Genomic DNA, 20,201 nt, shown 5'->3' on the forward strand with positions numbered 1-20,201 from the left:
GTGTGAGCTGCTCAGCAGATTGATGGGATAGCTGCCATTGTGTCCCCAAGTGGTAGTGGCAAAGCACAAGATCTTACGTCATCATAATATCTCCAACCATACACGCATCTCCGTGTCCGCTCTAAACTTTCATTAATATGGCAACAGGTTCTTTCATAGAATCCCTATAGTGTAGGGATTGGTCCATCGAGCCTGCACCAACAACAATCCCACCCAGACACCTACATTAGTCCCACTCACACTAAGGAGCAATTTATCTTGGTCAATCCATCTAACCTGCACATCTTTGGACTATGGGAGGAAACCGAAGCACCCGGAGGAAACCCACGCAGACACCAGGAAAATGTACAGACTTCACACAGAGTCACCCACGTGGGATTTTATGGCCTTGCTCTATGCGAGAGCGGAAAATCCCATTCAATGTCAACAGACCTTCCCCTTGTCCATCCCTCGCCTGCTCCAATTCCGTGTGGCCCGCAGGGCAGGAGAATTCCAGCAAACGTACATGAACTATGAGGACTCATTGGGCCCGATATTACCATTGTGTTGGGCCCATTTTCGGGCGTGAAAACTTGATAAAGTCAGGCATGAGGCCATAACACAATCCGCGCCCGCGCAGATGCCCACTTTACCAAGGCCCAAAAATGGCCACGATCAGATTCGCGCCTGAAACGGGCGCAACGGTGATTTAAATGCATTTGCATGCATTTAAATTGAATTAATGGGCTGCCCACCAAACCTTACCAGCATTTCGCCCTTTCCCATTGCATTCGCACGTCCAGGTTCAGCGCAAAACAGACCTGCTCGGCAAAGGTCTGTTTCGGGCGCTCCAGCTTCTAAAGAGGTAAGTTCAGCGCTTCTAATGGCTCTCTAACTCAGATCGGTGTGCGGGGAGGGAGGGGGGGGAAGAGGCCAGATTGTTGTCTGGTTGGAGGAGGGGGGGGGGGGGGGGGGGGGCTGCGGAGGAGGGAGGCCAGATTGTTGTCTGGTGGAAGGAGGGAGAACCCGATCATTCTCTTGGCGGGGGGAGAGGGGGAGTTAATTCTATCCCATCACATTTCTAATTCTGATCATTCCTGTTACAAATGCTACTTAGATTATATTTCACTTGCCATGAATGTTGTTTTTTTCCCCCTACACCAGCAAATTCAGAAGAAGTAGAAATTATTTTATTACCATTTCCCAAATTATCTTCTAAACTTGGAAATGCAGCTCTTAGAATTTACTGTAAGTTGGCTGTTGCTAAACACAATTCCAAAGGTTGTTGAATCAAGCAACGGTTATTTGTACACGCATCTATATGTTTCATTACACAACTTCAATAAAGGCCTGGATATGTACCTCGGTGGATTTTGCAAGTACAGGCAGCAGAGAGAAGGGATTCCACAGCTATACAAAGAAGAAAATTACAGCACAGGAACAGGCCCTTCGGCCGTCCAAGCCTGCACCGACCATGCTGCCCGACTTAACTAAAACCCCCTACCCTTCCGGGGACCATATCCCTCTATTCCCATCCTATTCACGTACTTGTCAAGACGCCCCTTAGTAGTCACTACCGCATCCGCTTCCACTATCTTCCCCAGCAACGAGCTCCAGGCACCCAGTACTCTCTGTGTAAAAAATCTGCCTCGTACATCTCCTTTAAACCTTGCCCCTCGCACCTTAAATCTATGCCCCTTAGTAATTGACTCTTCCACCCTGGGAAAAAGGTAATCGATTCTTCCACCCTAGGAAAAAGAATAGTGCACGTGCACTTAATTAGTGAAACTATCAAAGTACTTGGCTGTGAATATGTGAAATATATTGGGAGGGAAGTATAGATGGATCTCTGGTGGGGGTGGGGGGGGGGTCCGCTGCCACTCTGCGGGCGATCGGTGGGGGCGAAGGGGGGCAGAGGGTCGGGATCGGTCTGGGTAGCGGGGGGCGGTGGATAAGGGGAACAGTTATGTTGTGGGGGTGGGGCGATATCTGTGCGGACCATCACACCCGCTTTTCACTCCCGGGCCACTTTATCCGCTTTTTGCGGCCCGGGAGCGATGTGACAGCAGCGGGTTTTTCAGAATTTTTTCCTCACTGTGCACGCGCAGTTCAGAGCTCCGATCAGTTCGCAATTCAGACTCATTATTTTTTTTCAGGCTAAGTGCGTATGGGAGCGCCTGAAAGCTGATTTCCAAGTCGGATCTGAATTGCGCTCAGATTCAGCACTTAGAATCAAAATGGCCCATTGTTTTCTGTCCTTAAGCCCATTTTTAATCCAAACTATTCCCACCACAATTAAAAATACAATAGATTTGATGCAATATAATTGAAACATCGGTTGCCTCGATTGAACAAATGAAATAAAAACAGAAAGTGCTGAAAAAACTCAGCAGACATGGCAGCATCTGCGGAGAAAAACAGAGTTGAGTACAGTCAGACTGAACTCGAAGCGTTGGCTGGGACTGTCCCAAAAAAATTCTAAGTGCTGAATTTGCAGAATAACTGGAGTAATTCCTGCCGAGTTTTTTAGTAGGATTTTCAAAATGAATCTCCAGCACTCTGAGCACTGCATGGTGCCCTAGTGAGATTAATGTTGAAAATCAGTGGAAATTCCCGCTGGAGAGACCGGCAGCATAGCGCTGAGCGGGAGCATGTGCTGATCTGTCAGCATGGAGATTGGCGCATGCATGCACAGGCGGCCTCCAGATCGCTGGCCAGCTCAATCGCTGGCCAGCACAGCAACTCCGCATCGCTGACCCCTCCCACCTCCACTCACTTTGATCACTGACCTCTCGGACATCTCCCAAAGTCTGCCTCCCACCACCATCCCCCCCTCACAATGGCAGACCTAATCACCCCAAACCACAACCCCACCCCCCACCCAACGCAGCCCCACCAGCCCCTCCCCACAACCTGATGGCCAGCCCCAATCTGCCCCCTCCCTCTCTCCCTCTGCCACTGATTCAGACTGCAGAGTGGCAGTGGGAGCGGGACCCCACCCCTGCTGATCTCCTCCTTGTATGCCCGCTCCCCTAATAGACACTGCCCCCTCTGGTCCTGCTCCCTTGGCACTGCCTGAGGCCCAGTGGGCAGTGCCAAGGTGCCCCTTGGGCATTGCCACTTTGCCCCTTGTGCAGTGCCAGGCGGCAGGTTGGTATTGCCAGGTTGGCAATGCCCAGGGGCACCCCCCACTAACCCCCGACCTCCTGGGGCACCTGCATGGCCTCTTTTCACTTCGACGGGATTGGGCCGCCAGCTCCCCATTTGTGGGGAGCTGTTGTAAACCCCGCTGGAGTGAACACTCCTGGCCGAGGGAAATGGGGGGGGGGGGGGCTCCAGTGGGCCCAGAAACTTCAGTCTCAGGCCCACTAATTATATTAAAATGCCTATTTTAATATTTAAATCAGCTGACGATACCAGAAATCCGGGCCCCAGAGACACGCGGAGGCCGTAGTGCCCAGTGGGGAGCCCGCTAGACGGCCTCCACTCATATCTCCCGGCCCATTGCCCTGCTAGAGTGGCGCAATGTGCTGGGAGAATCGCCCCCATTAACTTGGTTTCTCTCTCCATAGACGCTGCCAGACCTGCCGAGTTCTTCCAGCACTTTCTGTTTTTATTTCAGATCACCAGCACTTGCGGCATTTTATTTTTATTTTAGCAACAAACGAAAATCAGGGATACATAAATTAGACTTAAATTTCCATTACCTCTTTGGACAAGGTTGCACGTTCAAGTCCCATATCAGGTGTTGTGTTATTATAATGATATAAAGGTACCAATCACACATATGGGATGTGTTCATTTAATCAGACTAGACGCGAGAAAACATTCACATAGATATAAAGCTTGAACACATCAAAGCTGTGTGTGCTCTGCTCAAAGTAAAAGTGAAACTAAGACTGGATCACACTTCCTTTCTAGGGTTTAGATGTTTCAGTAAGTGCAGGGAAGGTGGTAAAAGAGGGGGAGGTGTGGCATTGTTAGTCAAGGACAGTATTACGGTGGCAGAAATGACATTTGATGAGGACTCGTCTACTGAGGTAGTTTGGGTTGAGGTTAGAAACAGGAAAGGAGAGGTCACCCTGTTGGGAGTTTTTTATAGACCTCCGAAAAGTTCCAGAGATGTAGAGGAAAAGATTGCAAAGATGTTTCTGGATAGGAGCGAAAGTAACAGAGTAGTTGTTCTGGGGGACTTTAACTTTACAAATATTGACTGGAAAAACGATAGTTTGAGTACTTTAGAGGGGTCAGTTTTTGTCCAATGTGTGCAGGAAGGCTTCCTGACACAGTATGTAGATAGACCAACAAGAGGCGAGGCCACATTGAATTTGGTACTGGGTAATGACCCAGGCCAGGTGTTAGATTTGGAGGTAGGTGAGCACTTTGGTGACAGTGACCACAATTTGATTACGTTTACTTTAGCAATGGAAAGGGATAGGTATATACCAAAGGGCAAGAGTTATAGCTGGGGAAAAGGAAATTATGATGCGATTAGGCGGGATTTAGGTGGCATAGGTTGGGGAAGGAAACTGCAGGGGATGGGCACAATTGTAATGTGGAACTTGTTCAAGGAACAGCTACTATGCGTCCTTGATAAATATGTACCTGTCAGGCAGGGAGGAAGCAGTCGTGTGAGGGAACTGTGGTTTACTAAGGAGGTTGAATCTCTTGTGAAGAGGAAGAAGGAGGAAGAAAGAGGAAGGAGACTTATGTTAAGATGAGACGTGAAGGCTCAGTTAGGGCACTTGAGAGTGACAAGTTAGCCAGGAAGGACCTAAAGAAAGAGTTAAGAAGAGCCAGGAGGGGACATGAGAAGTCTTTGGCAGGTAGGATCAAGGAAAACCCTAAAGCTTTCTATAGGTATGTCAGGAGTAAAAGAATGACTCGGGTAAGATTAGGGCCAGTCAAGGACAGTAGTGAGAAGTTGTGCATGGAGTCTGAAGAGATAGGAGAGGCACTGAATGAATATTTTTTGTCGGTATTCACACTGGAGAGGGACACTGTTGTCGAGGGGAGTACTGAGATGCAGGCTGTTGGACTGGACGGGATTGAGGTTCATAAGGAGGAGGTGTTAGCAATTCTGGAAAGGGTAAAAATAGATAAGTCCCCTGGGCCAGGTGGGATTTATCCTAGGATTCTCTGGGAGGCTAGAGAAGAGATTGCAGAGCCTTTGGCTTTGATCTTTGTGTCGTCATTATCTCCAGGAACAGTGCCAGAAGACTGGAGGATAGCAAATGTTGTCCCCTTGTTCAAGAAGGGGAGTAGGGACAACCCTGGTAATTATAGACTGGTGAGCCTTACTTCTGTTGTGGGCAAAGTTTTGGAAAGGATTATAAGAGATAGGATTTATAATCACCTAGAAAGGAATAATTTGATTAGGGATAGTCAGCACGGTTTCGTGAAGGGTAGGTTGTGCCTCACAAACCTTATTGAGTTCTTTGAGAAGGTGACCAAAGAGGTGGATGAGGGTAAAGCGGTTGATGTGGTGTATATTGATTTCAGCAAAGCATTTGATAAGGTTCCCCATGGTAAGCTTTTGCAGAAAATACGGATACATGGGATTGAGGGTGATTTAGTGGTTTGGATCAGGAATTGGCTAGCTGTAAGAAAACAGAGGGTGGTGATTGATGGGAAATATTCATCCTGGAGTTCAGTTACTAGTGGTGTACCGCAAGGATCTGTTTTGGGGCCACTGCTGTTTGTCATTTTTATTAATGACCTGGATGAGGGCGCAGAAGGATAGATTAGTAAATTTGCGGATGACACTAAAGTCGCTGGAGTTGTAGACAGTGCGGAGGGAAGTGGCAGGTTACAGAGGGACATAGATAAGCTGCAGAGCTGGGCTGAGAGGTGGCAAATGGAGTTTAATGCGGATAAGTGTGAGGTGATTCACTTTGGAAGGAGTAACAGGAATACAGAGTACTGGGCTAATGGTAAGATACTTGGTAGTGTGGATGAACAGAGGGATCTGGGTGTCCATGTGCATAGATCCCTGAAAGTTGGCACCCAGGTTGATAGGGTTGTTAAGAAGGCGTACGGTGTGTTAGCTTTTATTGGTAGAGCGATTGAGTTTCGGAGCCAGGAGGTCATGCTGCAACTGTACAAAACTCTGGTGCGGCCATACTTGGAGTATTGCGTACAGTTCTGGTCGCCGCATTATAGGAACGATGTGGAAGTGTTGGAAAGGGTGCAGAGGAGATTTACCAGGCTGTTGTCTGGTATGGTGGGAAGATCATATGAGGAAAGGCTGAGGGACTTGAGGTTATTTTCATTAGAGAGAAGAAGGTTAAGAGGTGACGTAATAGAGGCATACAAGATGATCAGAGGATTAGATAGGGTGGATAGTGAGAGCCTTTTTCCTCGGATGGCGATGGCTAACACGAGGGGACATAGCTTTAAATTGAGGGGTGCGAGATATAGGACAGATGTTAGAGGTAGGTTCTTTACTCAGAGTAGTAAGGGCGTGGAATGCCCTGCCTGCAGCAGTAGTGGACTCGTCAACATTAAGAGCATCTCAAATGGTTATTGGATAAACATATGGATGATAGTGGAATAGTGTAGATTAGAGGGGCTTTAGATTGGTTTCACTGGTCGGCGCAACATCGAGGGCCGAAAGTCCTGTACTGCGCTGTAATGTTCTATGTTCTATGTCATGCTGCTGTCTCTTCAAAGCATATTACAACACCAGAGGCAGAATTCTCCTATCTCATTTGTACCCTCCCCACTGCCAGCAAGAATGGAGAATTTGGTACTCAACCAAAACTCCATTCACTGCAGCAGCACCAGAGGATCCCAGCTGCGGCCAGAAGTTTTCAGCAAGTGTTTGAGCTCCTAATTGAATACTGCACCAGAATACTGATTAAGGCACAGCTGTAATTCCAGAGGTACCAAATGTTAAACCAATGTGACACCAACATGTTTTCCGCTGCCTCGGAAAAGCAGCCAGCATAATTAAGGACTCCACAAACCCTGGACATACTCTTTTCCCCCTTCTTCCATCGGAAAAAGATACAAAAGTCTGAAGACACGTACCAACCGACTCATGAAGATCTTCTAACCTGCTGCCATCAGACTTTTGAATGGATCTACCTTGCACTATATTGATCTTTCTCTACCCTAGCTATGACTGTAACATTACATTCTGTACCCTCTCCTTTCCTTCTCCGTGTACAATGGGCTTTGTCTGTATAGTGCGCAAGAAACAATACTTTTCACTATATACTAATACATGTGACAATAATAAATCAAATCAAATGACCCCAGGCGACATTGAGCAATCCAAGGTACTGTTTGAAATCCATTCTCCCACCTCATTGTGTGAGCCAACAACGTTCCCTCAATCTATCCCACCAAATATAGATTAACTGGCCATTCATCTCATTCCTATTACTTGGCACTGCGTTACGGACAGAAATGGTGATCCTGTTTATCTACATCATTATTATAATTTCATTGCCACTGTATGCAATTTGCTTTGAAATGTTTGACATGATAATTTGATGTTTAAATGCAAGTTTATCTTTTTAAACCCATATAACAATTATTTAACTAATACAACGGAAACTTGGGATCGGACTATTTACAATCAATCAATTCTAATGCATCCTTTGTTCCTTTGAGAGACATTTAATACTGGCACCAGTTTAGAGTCGAGTGAGCCAGCACAATGAAGTTACACAGTGGCTCTTTACTACTCAAATCAGGGAAACCGGGCTGACAAAAACATGCTTCAAAATATGTGTAACGTTCAACTCTCATCTGAGTAGCAGTGAAATGCATGCTCCTGAAAAGCTGACTGTCCTGTTAACTCTTAGTACTATTAAAAGAGAGTCGACCTGAGGGCATTTAAATAAATGGTAATGCAGTCAGTTCACATTACTCTTAGCAGCAGACAGTGTGACTTCAGTTCTCTGACACACGTTACGTTCGCTACATATACGAATCACACATTATGATGATGCAAACTGCTAGGCAAAGTATTCTTTAGTTAGGCCTAACCTTCTCAGGGCAATGGTGTTTATCTTTAAAATATTCCTATTTCATTTAGAGCTGTCTTTATTTATTATATCAATAAATCAGAAAGAAATCTTTCAGATGCAGCCACTCTATAAAAGTATGTGAAGGAGTGAGTCCAAATCACTCTGTCCTGTGAAGCTTCTCATTTTGGTTCATTGCTGATTTCACCAGACTGCCTTTACTTCAAAGCTTTCCTGACTGAGTTAAATAAACAACTTCCTCTGCTAAAAAGATAGTTCAGAACAAGGGAGATTAACCTTAACATTAGAGATAGATTATCAAAAGTGATGTCAGGAAGCATTTTTTCATACATTTTTTCATAGTGGAAATCTGGAACACTCCAGCAAGAAACTGAGATTGAACAGAATTTATTAAGGGATATGGAACCAAGGTTAATAAACGGAGTTGAGATACAGATGACCCAAATTGAATGGGAAAACAATCTGAACTGGTCTTGTATATCTTGCAATGGAACTTCAGCACTGAAGCAAGATTGGACTTCACAAACACATTTCCAGTGAGTTTGGGGATCTGTTGTGCCTATGTTGTACCTGTTGGAGACCTTTACTGGTTTTCATTTTGGAGGAGGATAGGGAAAGAGAGAAAATGAAGAAACAGAGAAGGGCATGAAAGAAAAGAGCAAGCACCTGCTCATGTAGGGAAGTCATGATAATATATTCCAGTTTAAAGATTAAGTTGTAACAGAGATCAATTTAATTTTTTTCTTCCTTTCCCCCCTGAAAATTCAAGGAACCATACTCAAATTAAAAAATGAAAACAGAGAAACTTATGGAGAAATAAATGACCCTGTAAACTCCTAAATAGCCTCTCTTCTGCATTACCTGCTCTCCTGACCACAGAGGAGCAACTGCCTAAGCAAAACAAAGGCTGAAGTTAAGGATAATTAACCTAATTAAGACCTGACTGCTCAAAGCCAAGTTGCTTTGCAATATCAAAGTAACAATCTTGTGCTCAGGTAGGGAGTTGCGATTTTAGTACTCATGTCAATAACACATTGAAAATGGTTATACAAAACTTCTGCTGTTATGAAATGTCGGTCATTTCTAATACCTCCTGATGTACTTTTGAACAGAAAAACAATTTTTTAGTTGAATACAAAACGCACTGTAGTTTGTTTCAGTTAGAACCCCATAGCTCTTCACCACCCCTTGCTAGAGCATTAAAATGCTCTTCCATGTTACAGAAATAGACTTCTTCAGAATGATTAGATTTGTAGCATGCAGCAGACCATAATTATTATCCCTTTGGCATCCAAATACTCAAAGCTTAATTGGAATAAAGCATGAATTATAAGTGCTGCTAATGTTTCCAGTAAGATTTGCATGTGATTCAGGCCCAATTCATTTTAGTTAATACAATTTGAAAAATGGAAACTAACCCATTAGAGTGCTAACAGCATCTTATAAATATCAGTGGCCAAGTTTACTCCTTATTTTTTGTTTAGCAGGGTTTAATATTTTTCAGGCCCATTGGGAGATGGGAATGCTGGGAAAATGGCAGGATAAATGCCATGGATGCCATGCTATTTCGTAAACTGGGTGAAAGTTGGCAGATTGGTGGCCAGCCAGTGACCAATTGGGTCCCTTAAAAGGCCAATTATGGGCTACTTTCCACCTCATTGGTCCCTTTGCTCAATTCAGGAGTGCCCACTGCTATGGGAAAAAAACTTTGCAGTGAGACCTGGGGGCTTCTCAGCAGGCTCTGGAGGGAGGGCCTTCCTTTATGGACACTGCATGGCCCACGGAGGATCCTCTGTGCGAATAGTTACTTTCACAGCAATGCACCACTACCACTCAGTGAACCCCCCTTACCTCTATCACTGGGACCTGCTCGTCTGACCCTGATTTCTCCTTACTTCACTTAGCTATTTTTGAGAGCATACACCCTTTGCTGTGCTTTCCCCTTGCAGCCTCAACAATGGTTACCACTAATTGGATGGTGGTCCCGGCAGTGGCAACTTAATTGGCCACCACGAGCAAAGTTCCATCTCGGATCTCAGCATCCACTGAAGCAGAGAGCTGTCATTTCTATTCTCCATTAATAGTACCAGGCTCATAAGAAAGACCAATATTAATATATTACAGTAGCAAACAGTAGTTGATAGAACACAGGTACATTCATTAAAAACCAAAATCATATTTTAGTTTACCAATGAATCCAGCATTGGGAAGGCAGCCAGGTAGAGGAAGGCCTTTCTCGTTTTACTTCCCACAGAATCATCCACATGATGCAATTTGTTAATGATATAATATCCCAGATCTGTATATGCTGAAAATAGAACAGAAAAAAAGGAACAAAATTGAGCATGGCCAATTGTCACAGTGATAGATTTACTATACAGATTTTGGGAGTCATTCTCCATATCCCTATTTTAAATAAAATATTTTCAATGCTGTAAGCAGTGTGCCTAAAGCTACATATTAGCAAAAGGTTTACAAGTAGATATCTCATTTAGCACTGGCACGTATCAGAAAATATTACTAAAAGATCATCCTTTAGGAAATGAGACAGGTTAATCAATAGTTTACTCCTATGTATTATACCAGGGAGTTGGTTAGCTCAATTGGCTGGGTGTCTGTTTGTGATGCAGAGTAATGCAACAGCTTGGGTTCAATTCCCATACTGTTATTCATGAAAGCCCACCTTCTCAATCTTGCCCCTCGCCTGAGGTCTAGTGATCCTCAGATTAAATCACCACCAATCAGCCCTCTCCCACCCCCAATCTGGACAGTGATACAGGTTACTCTAGTACAACGCAAGTACAACAACTTTAAATCAAAATATTAGCTGTGGGGTGGCACGGTAGCACAGTGGTTAGCACTGCTGCTTCACAGCTCCAGGGACCTGGGTTCAATTCCCGGCTTGGGTCATTGTGTGGAGTTTGCACATTCTCCTCGTGTCTGCGTGGGTTTCCTCCGGGTGCTCCGGTTTCCTCCCACAGTCCAAAGATGTGCGGGTTAGGTTGATTGGCCAGGTTAAAAATTGCCCCTTAGAGTCCTGGGATGCGTAGGTTAGAGGGATTAGTGGGTAAAATATGTGGGGGTAGGGCCTGGGTGGGATTGTGGTCGGTGCAGACTCGATGGGCCGAATGGCCTCCTTCTGCACTGTAGGGTTTCTATGATTTCTATGATCGAAGAACTAGTAAGGTTTTTTGGTAAACATTCATGCCAGTGACATCCGTATTGTGGAATGGAGCAACTATGACATTCTGGGTCAGTCAGATAAGGAGTAGTGTGGCTTGTGAAGAGTGGCAAAAATGCTTTAAGTGACAACCCCTACTCTGACCATATGATTGTTTCCATTTTGCATATCCTTTTGGACTCTCTAACAAGACTGAATTTTATACTAAATTACATATTGTGTTCGGTTTTATGTTGTAGATCAGCATCCACCAGAAATGTGGACAACACATTCCAAATTCATTAGTGTCCTTCAAAAAGCAAAGATTTTCACCTTATCAGTTTGTGTTAAAGCTTGATACCAAGAAGTTCACATAACCTATATCTGTTACAAAGAACAAACAAAGAACAAAGAACAATACAGCACAGGAACAGGCCCTTCGGCCCTCCAAGCCCGCACCGCTCCCCGGTCCAGGATTGAATCCTGAATCCAGGATCCCCGCCCAATTTTCCAGCCTATCTACATCCCAATATCCTATCCACCGAGCTGTCCCTCACAGCTACGATGCTTTGTTCATCACAACCTATTAACTCACCCCCACCCCCCCATTCCAGACCATGTGATCTCCAGGGAGAGGCGAAAACCCAGAGTGAAAACCCCAGGGCCAATATGGGGAAAAAAAATCTGGGAAATTCCTCTCCGACCCCCTGAGGCGATCGAAACGAGTCCAGGAGATCACACTGGCCCAGATCAGAAAATGCTTCCCAACCCTATTCATTTCCCCTTCTGCTTTACGAACACCATCTGAATTCCCTGCCCCCGAGACAGGTTCCCAACTATCCGCAGTCTCACTCTGTACTGGCACCAGCAAGATGATCATAGAATGAAGCCTTGAAACGAGAAACAAAGAACAATTAGCCCGCGCCGCTCCCTGGTCCAAACTAGATCACTCTTTTGTATCCCTCCATTCCCACTCCGTTCATATAGCTGTCTAGATAAGTCTTAAACGTTCCCAGTGTGTCCGCCTCCACCACCTTGCCCGGCAACACATTCCAGGTCCCCACGACACTCTGTGTAAAATATGTCCTTCTGATATCTGTGTTAAACCTCCCCCCCTTCACCTTGAACCTATGACCCCTTGTGAACGTCACCACCGACCCGGGGAAAAGCTTCCCACCATTCACCCTATCTATGCCTTTCATAATTTTATACACCTCTATTAAGTCTCCCCTCATCCTCCGTCTTTCCAAGGAGAACAACCCCAGTTTCCCCAATCTCTCCTCATAACCAAGCCCCTCCATACCAGGCAGCATCCTGGTAAACCTCCTCTGTACTCTCTCCAAAGCCTCCACGTCCTTCTGGTAGTGTGGCGACCAGAACTGGACGCAGTATTCCAAATGCGGCCGAACCAACGTTCTATACATCTGCAACATCAGACCCCAACTTTTATACTCTATGCCCCGTCCTATAAAGGCAAGCATGCCATATGCCTTCTTCACCACCTTCTCCACCTGTGACGACACCTTCAAAGATCTGTGGACTTGCACACCCAGGTCCCTCTGCGTCTCTACACCCTTTATGGTTCTTCCATTTATCGTGTAGCTCCTCCCTACATTATTCCCACCAAAATGCATCACTTCGCATTTATCAGGATTGATAAATTTCATGAGTGTGACAGTTGGTGTCTCAGTGAGGGAGTGTTGCTCGGGCTGCAGTGGAGAGTGACAGTTGGGGAAGTGTGGGGAAGTTTTTTGTTTTCTTTTTTTCTTGCTGGTAATGGCTTCAGGGATGGCAGTTCAGGCAGTATGCTGCATCTCCTGTGGGATGTATGTGGTGAGGAAATCCAGTAGTGTTTCAGGAGATTTTAGTTGTAAGAAGTGCATTAGATTGCAGCTTCTGGAGGAGCGTGTAAAGGAGCTGGAGGGGGAGGTAGAGGAACTCCGCATAATTCGGGAGGCGGAGGTGGAAGTTGATAGGAGTTATAGAGAAATAGTAACTCCTAGAAATGAGGCTTGGGTCAATGCCAGGAGGAGGGGTAAGAAGCAATCGGGAAGACAATCCCCTGGGGCGGTTCCCCTCCATAATAGGTTTTCGGTGCTGGAGGCTACAGTTGAGGAGGAATCAACTGAGCATAGAGAGCAGATCTCTGGGGGTGAGCCGAGTGAGAAAGCTCAGGTGGTTAGGGGCTGTAAAAGACTGGGCCTTGTGATTGGGGACTCCACAATTAAGGAGACAGATAGGAGGGTCGGAACTAAAGGTAGGGACTCAGGGTTGGTGTGTTGCCTACCAGGGGCTGGGGTCCGGGATGTGTCTGACAGGGTATTCAGGACTCTTAGGGGGGAGGGAGATAAACCACAAGTTATTGTACATGTGGGGACACACGACATAGGGAGGATAGGGGAAGGGGATATTAGGCAGGGATTTATGGAGTTGGGGTGGAAACTAAAGGCCAAGACTGACAGAGTGGTTATCTCTGGACTCTTGCCTGTACCACGGGATAGTTTAGAGAGGAATAGGGAGAGGGAAGGTTTGAATTCATGGCTGAGGGGATGGTGCAGGAGGGAGGGGTTCAGGTACTTAAGCAATTGGGGCTCGTACTGGGGAAGGTGTGACCTCTATGAGAAGGATGGTCTACACCTTAATCAGAAGGGGACCAATATCCTGGGGGGTAAATTTGCTAAGGCCATGCAGGGAGGTTTAAACTGATTCGGGGGGGGGGAGGGATCCTGAGTAGTGGGGCTGAAAGTGAGGGATGCATGGATGGGGACTGCAATGCACGGCATTGCAGAGGTGGGGTGGAGCAGGGTTTGAAATGTGTATACTTCAATGCCAGGAGTATTCGCAATAAAGTGGGTGAACTTGCAGCGTGGATCAGTACCTGGGACTTCGATGTTGTGGCTATTTCAGAGACATGGATAGAGCAGGGGCAGGAATGGATGCTGCAGGTCCCGGGGTTCAAATGTTTTAGTCGAAGTAGGGAAGGAGGTAGAAGAGGGGGAGGGGTAGCATTATTGGTCAGAGATTGTATCACAGTGTCAGAGAGGAGGTTTGATGAGGACTTATCTGTTGAGGTAGTATGGGCGGAGATTAGAAATAGGAGAGGAGAGGTCACCCTGTTGGGAGTCTTTTATAGACCTCCTAAAAGTTCTAGAGAGGTTGAGGAAAGGATTGCGGAGTCAATCCTGCTTAGGAGTGAAAGTAATAGGGCAATTGTTATGGGGGATTTTAACTTGACTAATATTGACTGGAATTGTTATAGCTCTAGCTCGTTAGAGGGGTCAGTTTTTGTTCAAAGCGTGCAGGAAGGTTTTTTGACTCAGTATGTAGACAGGCCAACTAGAGGTGAGGCTATATTGGATCTGGTGCTGGGAAATGAGCCAGACCAGGTGCTAGACTTGGAAGTTGGTGTGCATTTTGGTGATAGTGACCACAATTCGGTTACGTTCACCTTAGTGATGGAAAGGGATAGGCATGAACCTCGGGCCAGTGGTTTTAGCTGGGGGAAGGGTAATTATGAGGCTATTAGGAGAGAATTAGGAAACATAGGTTGGACTAGGAGATTACAGGGACTGGGAACGTCCGACATGTGGAGTTTTTTCAAGGAGCAGCTACTGCGAGTCTGTGATAGGTATGTCCCTGTCAGGCAAGGAGGAATTGGTAGGGCTAGGGAACCGTGGTGCACCAAAAAAGTTTCTTTGTTGGTTAAAAAGAAAAAGGAGGCTTATGTTCGGATGAGACGTGAGCACTCGGGTAGTGCACTAGAAAGCTTTAGATTGGCTAAGAGGGAGTTGAAGAGCGAGCTTAGAAGGGCTAAAAGGGGACATGAGAAGACTTTGGCGGATAGGGTTAAAGAGGTTAAAGATAGGCGTTCTATAGGTATGTCAAGAACAGAAGGTTGGTTAGGGCAAGTTTAGGGCCAGTTATAGATGGCAGAGGGAAGTTATGTGTGGAACCGGAGGAGATTGGTGAAGCATTGAACCAATATTTCTCTTCGGTGTTCACGCAAGGGGACATGAATATAGCTGAGGAGGACACTGGGTTGCAAGGGAGTAGAATAGACAGTATTACAGTTGATAAGGAGGATGTGCAGGATATTCTGGAGGGTCTGAAAATAGATAAATCCCCTGGTCCGGATGGGATTTATCCAAGGATTCTCTGGGAGGCAAGAGAAGTGATTGCAGAGCCTCTGGCTCTGATCTTCAGGTCGTCGTTGGCCTCTGGTATAGTACCAGAAGATTGGAGGTTAGCGAATGTTGTCCCATTGTTTAAGAAGGGGAACAGAGACTTCCCCGGGAATTATAGACCGGTGAGTCTCACTTCTGTTGTCGGCAAGATGTTGGAAAAAATTATAAGGGATAGGATTTATAGTTATTTGGAGAGTAATGAATTGATAGGTGATAGTCAGCATGGTTTTGTGGCAGGTAGGTCGTGCCTTACTAACCTTATTGAGTTTTTTGAGAAAGTGACCAAGGAGGTGGATGGGGGCAAGGCAGTGGACGTGGTATATATGGATTTTAGTAAGGCGTTTGATAAGGTTCACCATGGTAGGCTTCTGCAGAAAATGCAGATGTATGGGATTGGGGGTGATCTAGGAAATTGGATCAGGAATTGGCTAGCGGATAGGAAACAGAGGGTGGTGGTTGATAGTAAATATTCATCATGGAGTGCGGTTACAAGTGGTGTACCTCAGGGATCTGTTTTGGGGCCACTGCTGTTTGTAATATTTATTAATGATCTGGATGAGGGTATAGTTGGGTGGATTAGCAAATTTGCTGATGACACCAAAGTCGGTGGTGTGGTAGACAGTGAGGAAGGGTGTCGTAGTTTGCAGGAAGACTTAGACAGGTTGCAAAGTTGGGCCGAGAGGTGGCGGATGGAGTTTAATGCGGAGAAGTGTGAGGTAATTCACTTTGGTAGGAATAACAGATGTGTTGAGTATAGGGCTAACGGGAGGACTTTGAATAGTGTGGAGGAGCAGAGGGATCTAGGTGTATGTGTGCATAGATCCCTGAAAGTTGGGAATCAAGTAGATAAGGTTGTTAAGAAGGCATATGGTGTCTTGGCGTTTATTGGTAGGGGGATTGAATTTAGGAGTCGTAGCGTTATGTTGCAACTGTACACAACTCTGGTGCGGCCGCACTTGGAGTACTGTGTGCAGTTCTGGTCCCCACATTACAGGAAGGATGTGGAGGCTTTGGAGAGGGTGCAGAGGAGGTTTACCAGGATGTTGCCTGGTATGGAGGGGAGATCCTATGAGGAGAGGCTGAGGGATTTGGGATTGTTTTCGCTGGAAAGGCGGCGGCTAAGAGGGGATCTTATTGAAACATATAAGATGATTAGAGGTTTAGATAGGGTGGATAGTGATAGCCTTTTTCCTCTGATGGAGAAATCCAGCACGAGGGGGCATGGCTTTAAATTGAGGGGGGGTAGTTATAGAACCGATGTCAGGGGTAGGTTCTTTACCCAGAGGGTGGTGAGGGATTGGAATGCCCTGCCAGCATCAGTAGTAAATGCGCCTAGTTTGGGGGCGTTTAAGAGATCCGTAGATAGGTTCATGGACGAAAAGAAATTGGTTTAGGTTGGAGGGTCACAGTTTTTTTTTTTACTGGTCGGTGCAACATCGTGGGCCGAAGGGCCTGTTCTGCGCTGTAATGTTCTATGTTCTATGTTCTATGTTCTATGAACTCCATCTGCCATTTCCTTGCCCAAATTTCCAGCCTATCTATATCCTTCTGTAGCCTCTGACAATGTTCCTCACTATCTGCAAGTCCTGCCAGTTTTGTGTCGTCCGCAAACTTACTGATCACCCCAGTTACTCCTTCTTCCAGATCATTTATATAAATCACAAACAGCAGAGGTCCCAATACAGAGCCCTGCGGTACACCACTAGTCACAGGCCTCCAGCCGGAAAAAGACCCTTCCACTACCACCCTCTGTCTTCTATGACCAAGCCAGTTCTCCACCCATCTAGCCACCTCCCCCTTTATCCCATGAGATCCAACCTTTTTCACTAGCCTACCATGAGGGAGTTAAAAATGTTAGTTAAAAATGTATTTTTTATTCATTCCTGTGATGAGAGTGTCACTGGCTGTTATTACCCATCTCTAATTTCTCTCAAGAAAGTCTTGGTGTGCCACCTTCCTGAATCGCTGCAGTCCACGTGGTGTATGTATATCCACAGTGCTTTTAGGAAGGCAGTTCCAGGAATTTGACCCAGCAACAGGGAAGGAAATAATGGTTTTGTTATTCCAGGTGGTGATGTTCCTATGCATCTGCTGCCCTTGTCCTCCTGGTGGTAGAGGTTCCAACTTTGGAAGGTGCTGTCGAAAGAAATTTGACAATTTTCTGCACTGCTTCTTGTATATAGTACACATTGCTGCCAGGGGCATGGTGTTGTCTGGTGGGGGTAATATCTGCATGGACAGAGAGTTAATATGGAGTTTATATGACACAACTGCCTCTAGCTGTTAGTGACATTTACTACGAAGATTGGTCAAAGCATTCGAGGTCATTCACACACACCAGATAGTTCTACACCATTAAGCTGTTCTTTAAGATGTTACTTTGATTTAGAAGAAACAGGAGCAGAAACGATACAATAATCAGTGACTATAGTGGTGCCAATAGATAAAGATATTGATAAAGATAAAGATATAGATAAAGATATATGACAGAAAAATAGGTTGGAATTATGGGCTGGATTTTATGTGCCCCGCTAGGTATGCTTTTGGTGAAAGGGCACATAAAATAGGGTGGGTGAACATAATATAAGAACATAAGAAATAGGCGCAGGAGTAGGCCATCTGGCCCCTCAAGCCTGCTCCGCCATTCAATAAGATCATGGCTGATCTGATAGTGGGTTCAGTTCCACTTACCCGCCCGCTCCCCATAACCCTTAATTCCCTTATTGGCTAAAAACCTATCTATCTGTGACTTAAACACATTTAATGAGGTAGCCTCTACCGCTTCATTGGGCAGAGAATTCCAAAGATTCACTACCCTCTGGGAGAAGAAGTTCCTCCTCAACTCTGTTCTAAATCGACTCCCCCGTATTTTGAGGCTATGCCCCCTAGTTCTTGTTTCCATTGTAAGTGAAAACAATCTCTCTGCCTCTACCCTGTCTAGCCCCTTCATTATCTCATATGTCTCTATAAGATCTCCCCTCAACCTTCTAAACTCCAAAGAGTACAGGCCCAGTCTGCTCAATCTCTCCTCATAAGCCAACTCCCTCATCTCCGGAATCAACCTAGTGAACCTTCTCTGCACCCTTTCCAAAACCAATACATCCTTTCTTAAATAAGGGGACCAAAACTGTACACAGTACTCTAGGTGCGGCCTCACCAGTACCTTGTACAGTTGCAGCATGACCTCCCTGCTTCTATACTCCATCCCTCTTGCGATAAAGGCCAACATTCCATTTGCCTTCTTGACCACCTGCTGTCCAGCGCACCAACCACCTGCCTGCATACCCCTGAGCTCACCCTGTAAAAAGGTGTGGGCAAGTGTCAAAATCGTAACCCCATCTGCCATGTTTAAAAATAATTTTAAAAGTCAATTGAGCTTCGAAACAAACCAATTGATCCCAATAGTATGCTGCCCACACCATAATACATTTGGTGTGGGCGGGAGCGGGCAGGCCATTTTTTTTGTTGAAGCCTTTATAAAGGGCAGGAATGATAAGGCACTACCTTTGGAGGGGGGATTCCCTTCTCCCCCTGCGCCCCCCCCCTTCCTTCCTACCCACCTTTTCTCCAAAACCTAACCCCTCCCTAAGCTGGCCAAACCCTTCCCATCCAATACCTTGGATTTAGCTCACCTGGGACTGATTGCAATGCCAGCAGGGCACTCGATTGAGCTCCTGCCGCTGTCGGGAGCTGCCAGCCAACTGACCACAATTTTTTATTGAGAACACTGGTCCTAGATCTGTTCAGGTGAAGATGGTCCCAACGGTACAGATGCCTCCTGTTCCAATACTGATGCCAATGCCCCGTGAAATGGAACCCCTCTTTCCCATACTGCTCCTTTAGCCACGTGTTTACTTCCCTAATTTTCTCATCCCTAATTTTAATTTAACTCCCGGTGCTTGATAACAGGTCCTCATCCATCTGGAGTGAGAAACAGCCGGAGTGAACGTGGGTATCAAGAATTGAGAGGCGAGTGGGAATTGAATTGAAAAGGTAAGTCTTTTTCTTTATTTTATTTGTAAAATCAGTAGTCTAGTTAAAAGGTCAATAAGGAGTTGATCCAGCCAGCTGTGTGGCAGTTAACTGACAATCACCTGAAGCCTGATTAGGACCTCAACAGGTGTGAATATTTCAGCTGCTGTGTGAGATCTCAGCTCTATTTAAAAAAGGGGCTTGAAACTGCACCCAGTGAGCTTTGCACATGAACAATGTGAGAAAATACCCATCCAGAGTGAGTGCAGGTATCAGGAGCCTGGAACAGCATGGGAATTCATTGCAGAGGGGAATGAGGTGCTTTCTGCTTTTTCTTTGAACTTTTAAATCTTCAGAGAGTGACCTTGCTCTGCTGCAGTAGTAGAGGACACAAGTGAGAGAGCTGGTTGGTAAATGGTGGGTAAGGGTGGGCAAGTATTTAATATAGTTTCAGAGATTGTTTTTGCAGTTTATAGTCTGTAAGGGTTGTATTCAGTAGAAATGAGGACCAAGAAAGAGAACCTGAGAGAATTGGAAATAATCTGATATCAAGCATCTTCCTAAAAGTTTAAGTTAAAAGGGTAAATCATGGCAGGAGAGCTCCAAGCTGTGTGCTCCATGTGGAAAGCTGAGAACGTCTTCAGTGCCTGGGACCAGCATATGTGCAAGAAGTGTCTCCAGCTGCAGCTCCTGGAAACCTGTGTTTTGGAGCTGGGTAAGAGTTTTAACAACACCAGGTTAAAGTCCAACAGGTTTATTTGGTAGCAAATGCCATTAGCTTTCGGAGCACTGCTCCTTCGTCAGATGGAGTGGATATCTGCTCTCAAACAGGGCATAGAGACAAAAAATGAAGTTACAGAATACTGATTAGAATGCGAATCTTTACAGCTAATCAGGTCTTAAAGATAC

At 45.6% G+C, this 20,201-nt stretch overlaps 1 protein-coding gene across 2 annotated transcripts in view; it reads right to left on the reverse strand.

Annotated features, from left to right (window-relative positions):
• ankhb (ANKH inorganic pyrophosphate transport regulator b) overlaps positions 1-20,201 on the reverse strand; it is a 159,339-nt gene that overhangs the window by 95,298 nt on the left and 43,840 nt on the right. For both annotated transcript variants that reach the window (XM_078240634.1, XM_078240624.1), the window contains exon 3: positions 10,166-10,284. In XM_078240634.1, the coding sequence (XP_078096760.1) occupies positions 10,166-10,284 (119 nt within the window). The remainder of the gene's footprint in view (positions 1-10,165; positions 10,285-20,201) is intronic.

This window comes from Mustelus asterias, chromosome 2 (assembly GCF_964213995.1).
Source record: "Mustelus asterias chromosome 2, sMusAst1.hap1.1, whole genome shotgun sequence".
NCBI lineage: Eukaryota > Metazoa > Chordata > Chondrichthyes > Carcharhiniformes > Triakidae > Mustelus > Mustelus asterias.